At 40.8% G+C, this 6000-nt stretch overlaps 1 protein-coding gene across 1 annotated transcript in view; it reads right to left on the minus strand.

Moving 5' to 3' along the window:
- The window catches only part of pde6a (phosphodiesterase 6A, cGMP-specific, rod, alpha), a 41126-nt gene extending 36973 nt beyond the window's left edge, over positions 1-4153 (minus strand). Inside the window, exons 1-2 of the mRNA XM_071899956.2 lie at positions 4116-4153; positions 1003-1339 (exon numbers count right to left, since the gene is read on the minus strand). Coding sequence (XP_071756057.1) covers positions 1003-1331 — 329 coding nt within the window. The 5' untranslated portion in view covers positions 1332-1339; positions 4116-4153. The remainder of the gene's footprint in view (positions 1-1002; positions 1340-4115) is intronic.
- Between the last annotated feature and the right edge of the window lie 1847 nt (positions 4154-6000).

Raw genomic sequence — 6000 nt, forward strand, 5'->3', positions numbered from 1 at the left:
GGAATGACGATTTTTACATCATCATTCTCATTTTCATTGAAAAACGTATTAAAATGATTATGGTGTGATTTTTGCGGGGATCTGTACCAAACAAAGATGTTTTCTTAAGTCTGTAGAATATGATGTGTAGGCCAGGACATCTCCGCAGCACGACAATATTTAATTTAAAATGGTATTTTGACACACATTTTTAACAAATATTGCGCCTCCTGCGATTTGAAAATTGCAGTAGGCCATATTGCGATTTCAATAAAATTTTGATTAATTGTTCAGCCCTATATATAATATATAAGTAATATTAAAGTATAACGGGAGGACAGTGGCTAAAGACGGCTTGTGACTGAAAGCTCACCAGTTTGAAAATCTAGGTGGAAAAAGTGAGTGAAAAAAGTTCTCCTCTCCCTCAACATCTTCCACTGAGGAGCCCTTGAGCAAAGCACTGAACCCCAAACCACCACAGTGGAGCTGCCAACAGCAGGAGACTCACTGTGCTTGTGTTTGGCAGCAGGTATGAAAGTGTGCAACTGTATGAATATGAAGCAGAGCGTTGCTGAAAAAGAGTGTAAATAGTCCTTTGACCTTCCCTGGATGGTAGAAGCTGAAGATATAAAGTATTAAAAACAGCCTGGTCTCATGAAATTTTGTGAAATGAGTACAAATGGGGGGATGAGCGGAGACATTTACCTTCAACTCCAATGACCCGAGTTCAATTCCCAAGGGAAGTTTTCATTTTCAGCAAAGGTTTTTCCTATTGAACCATAACCAAACCCTTTACCTGACCTTAACCAAGTTGTTTTAGTTGCCTAAACTGAACTGCTAGCTTGCTTTTGATGTGACGAACACGTGAAAATGTTGTGTCCAATTTGTCCTACTATCACATAATGCTTTCATGGTGGAGATCCACAATCTTCACATTCTGTGTTTAAGAGTTTGCACTCATTTCATGAAATTAAAGAGGCAGTAACTTTCTAAACTAAACCAGATAAAAGAAAGCCCGCTGACCTGGTGGCCAGCTCGGCCGTGCCGTTCCTCTGCCGGTACATGAACAGGCTCATGCGGTCGGCCCTCATCATGAAGCCGAGGTGTTTCATCAGGTTGAAGACCGACTTTTCCATCTGCAGGTTGTCCTGGATGTCCCGCATCAGGTCGAACATGATCTCGCTCTCCTCCACCGCCGTCAGGTCGTGGAACTTGCTGATGTCCACCGCCGCCTTGCGGTTTCCGTCCAGCAGGTCTGAGACGACCTTGGGCCGGAAGTTGACGTCGTAGTACTTCTTGGCGAAGTCCGGGTTGGCGTCCAGGAACTGCTCCGCTGCCGCTGCGTCCACCATGGCTGCTGCTGACAGGGAACAGATATTTAAAATGCTTGGCACTGGAAAATCATCACGCTCAACCAAGATACAAAGAAACGGGGTGCGTTCAACAATCACAGAAGTCCAGTAGATACAGAGTAGTTCGCGCACCCAAATCTGTCAAAACATTTTTTAATCCAGCTTCTTTTAACAAACAATAAACAGCACAGAGGAGAAAACAGCACAAATGTTTTGGCTCACGAGAAATGTCTTATCTCCCTCAAAAACGACCTGCCTTCGAGCAAGGCATTAACCCCTAACTGCTCCAGTGGAAGACCCAGGAGTAACCCAGGTATTGGCCATATTCTGGGTAAGGTCTTATTCTGGTTAAGCCGTTGCAGTACGTGCTACATGAACCTTTGATACCATGTGATTGAGTTTCTCTGTTGCCATGAATAAACCAGTTGACAAAATATTCCTGTCCACAGATTGAACAGTCTACCTGCTACAAACTATCACAAGTTTGGTCACCAACTCCCCCTCCCTCTTTAACTGAGCAACAGTAATACATGCAAAAGAAATGATAGTCCTATTAGCAATCTGTGCAATGTTTTTGTTGACATCAAGAAAAAGTCTGACTTAACGCTGACGGCACAAAACCCAAAGTAAAAGCTGTACGATGTTTCCATGTCACAGTAACCTGTTTAATATGGGAGTGAGCCAGGAATCTCAACCAGGTTTCTCATAATCAGAGTAAGAGCTTACCCATGTTACTCTTACCCAGTTATGATGTTTACATGAGGCAAACCAAAACCAGGCTACTTGTGTAACCGGGTTAAGAAGGAAATTCTCTGTGCATGTAAACGTATCCGGGCGGGACTGGAAAAGGGAATAACAATGACAATGTGATACTTTATTGATCCCTGGGAAGGGAATTCTGTTTTAGATTACCTGGAGATTAGATGACCAACAACAGGTGGGTGGTTGCTCCACATGTACTCCACTTTTAACTGCATGCTTGCTGAACTACTGCTGCACCCTTGGCGTTTTGTGTTACAATATACTCACCTACTGCATATACACATACTGTACATGCAACAAAGAATTGACTGCAGTGCGTAAGTGGGCCTTCTACAATAGTTGCCGGTGTATCTCATTTTTGCCTTTAGAAGCAGTGGTTTAGTGATAATGAACTAGGTAAGTAAGTCTATATATTATTGAGCGATGGTAATATAATATCCTCTAATCCAGTGATCTTCAATGCTGGTTCTTGCCATCTAATCAGGAGCTACTTTACACCTGGGACACCAGGTGAATGCAATTAACGGCATGGTAGAATAGAAAACCAGCAGTACTCTGGGTCAGAATTGAAAACCACTGCTCTATTCCCACCAGGCTGCTGCATAAATTTCACCAGTATGGCTAGGCAGGTACTGTAAATACTCAGACAAAGAAATGGGTATAGTTTGTATGCCTGCATATCACTCCAACTACTACTACTAGTTTCATGATTTAACTTTAGTTGAAGGACTGCTTCTCTATGGGTTGAGAAAATTCCACTTTCAAAACCCAGTGGATAAACTCAGAAACGCATGGCAGTCAAGCTGAAAACAAGCCTGCTTTTCTTAGCTCCTGACAACCTGACACTTTGGGAGATACAAGGTTTTTTAAGAAGTAAGAAGTAATCAGATGAGAGGAAAGCAGCCAAGTCTTAGCAGATTTTAGCACTGAGGACTGATGGTGTAAATTTAGTAACGTGGAGTGGAAGTGGGAAAACAAGCTGAACATCAAAAGACTGAGAACAGAACAAACCAGGCGCCACTCCCTCTTGATGAAAAATTATGTCTGTGGATTCTTGTCATCTAGTAGGTAAACAACAAAGAGTGTAAAAGAAGGATGTAGCAGAGCCACTGGGACAAAACACGATGCTATGGGATCTATCATCTACTATCTGTCTCTAGTCACTCTAGTCACTCTGACATGAAAAACTAACTAAATAAATGAAAAGAGAACTTTAAGAAATCCCTTCTCCCTCTCTTTCTCCTTAGCTCTTATCTCTCATATATCTTTCCTAGCATTTCTCCATCATACATGGTCATTCTAGGGTCAGGATTATTTTGTTTTGTCTATTGTCAGGGTGCTATGGCTTTGACCCTTGACCTCATTACTAGTGGCTGATTGTAGTGTTGGTTATCTAAGAATGAAACTTATTCTACTACTGTACTCACTGCAAGTCACTTTGGATAAAAGTGTCAGGTAAAATAAGCCTAAAATATAAAATGTGAAGAAAGAGGAGAGTGGATGTCATCCCCTTTGTCTCCCCCTTTTGTCGATATAAAGCCTTTACCTTATCGATGTTTAGGCCTTACCGTACGCCACCTGGCTCAAAAACCTGCTTCCAAATCAGTCAAATGCAAATAAGCATGGTAAATTCACTTTTAAATACTTTCCTATTGTCCTATGAGGCAAACCCCACCCATATGGTACATAAGTAGGTGAAAATAATCCATAAAAGTATTGTCGAATGCTACCTGACCCAGACATAAGTCCTGCTGACCTAATACACAGCATTTTTGAAAATTTTAATATCTTAAGTTCATCATTCAGTATCTCTAAAATATAGAAAACCAGACTGTAAAAGTTGCGTTCTTATTTTTGAAGAATCAAAGAATCTGTTACATAACCTCCTTTTAAAAGCTACTACAATCTGAGGTAATTTTGTACTGTTAATTATTTTGTAAGAGTATCACTCTTTTTTAAGTGGAGGATATCTCATTTTTTAACAAACCTCTTATATTTGCATAATACATGGAGCAGACCTACCTGCTAAAGTGCGTGTATTGTCTCCAGCAAAGTGTGTAATCCCTCTGTGCTGCTAGCCAACTGCAGGAGGCTGAGAAGAGAATAGGGATTACTGGGACGGTTTTAAATGGTCATGTGTGGATTTAAGACTGCATCCAATTACAACACTGGGATTATGATACCTGCCAGTGCAACTAGGGAACAACACACCTGGAGTTCCTGTCTGTGTGACCATGCTAACAATACTGTTAGCATGTCTGGGATGAAAGTCAACACTGGTGTCACATATTGGCGGATGTTTTTTTAGCCAAAATGCCTTACAGTATCAGTTAGTGCAGACATTTTCAGCATGGATGGAGTTATACAAACATTTCAGAAATAGTCCTGTTGGTTGAGTTAAACCTGAATGGGTGGAGCCACAGGTTAGCCACAAGTTAGCTAACAGGCAAACTTGAATGGCGGGAAGAAGGAAGGGTCAAAATATAAATTAAAAAAATACATAAATGGCAATGCACTATGAAACCAAACCCCTTTATTTTTACCCCCAAAATGTCCTTAATTTCTCCATTACACAAACATTAATTATCCATTAAACATAACATAGCTTAGAGTAAGGATACTTAAAGTAAGGATTAAGGGGTGTTTAAGGAGGTTTCATGGGATGTCCTCCATTAATAACTCCCTTAATTAATTTTAAGGGGATTTTGCATGAATTAAGCAGTGAATTCATGTAAATTAATGAAAATGTAAGGTTATTTTAAGGAATTACTGGTTCGTAGCGATGACTGTTTTTTGTATTTTTTGTTTTGTTTTTGTCATTCATGACCATGGCATTCATGATGTTGAAGGTCAGCAGCTAGCTAACTAGCTTACCTAGCTAGCTATAGGCTAGTATGGCTAGTTTGAACTTGGAAGGTCAGCTAGCTAACTAGCTAACCTAGATAACTTAGTGTGACTAAATTGCTTTTTTTTTCCAGTTAGTAGCAGAGTGCCAGGCTTCATAATATTAGCTTCCTCCTCTCTTACCTCTTGTCTTTGTCACTGGGCTTCGGTCGTTCTTTGGCTCCGCCCATTGAAGTTTAACTCAACCAATGAGGTCATTTCTGTTTTCAGGTCAGCTCTGCCATGTTTGTAGAACTAAAACTCCAATCTGCCCCTCAAAGGATAAGGCTGGTGTTTTTTAATGCATTGCTTACGGTCAACAAATCCTATGAAAATAACAAAATCAGCAATGATTTTGTTTTGCCAACAAATCTCGTCCATGTAGCCGGTGCCCAATGCAGCCATGTCCCAGCAGCCATAGAACTCCACTGTATTAAAAAAACGATTGAAAACACGTCACAGAGTCATGCTGCTGCTCTGCAGCATATTTCATCATCACGATGCACCGGGCCGGCCGACTTTTTCCTCAAACAATTTAATAAGCCGGCTGTAAACACGTTTGCGATCTCAGGAAAGTAGTTCCGTAGCACTGAAAACAGTCCCCGGGGTAATGAAGAATTTGTTCCCATTTGAATTTGATTTGGTAATAACTACAACAGCCTGACTTTTCATGGTAACAGTTAACGATTTTTAAAATGTAAACTATGTCTTTGTGAGCTGTATTTAAAGGTTTTTAGCTTACAATTGGAGCCAATGACTTCCGGGTTGACGGCTAAAAACGGTACGTGGGAAGTCAGAAAGTAACGGGAGTAGAGCAAACGCATTGTTGATTTTGCTATTTTTATAGGATTTGTTGACGGTAAGAAATGCATTAAAAAACACCAGCCTTATCCTTTAATCCTGATAGTGTCAGTGCCATGCCCAAGCCACTGAACTACACAGGGAATTGAACCCCTAACCCTGGCAGTGTTAGAGCTTCACCCAAGAACCGGCCTACTTGTGTCAGATTTCATGGAGTCTTTCT

The sequence above is a fragment of the Centroberyx gerrardi genome, chromosome 16 (genome assembly GCF_048128805.1).
Source record: "Centroberyx gerrardi isolate f3 chromosome 16, fCenGer3.hap1.cur.20231027, whole genome shotgun sequence".
NCBI classification, from domain to species: Eukaryota; Metazoa; Chordata; class Actinopteri; order Beryciformes; family Berycidae; genus Centroberyx; species Centroberyx gerrardi.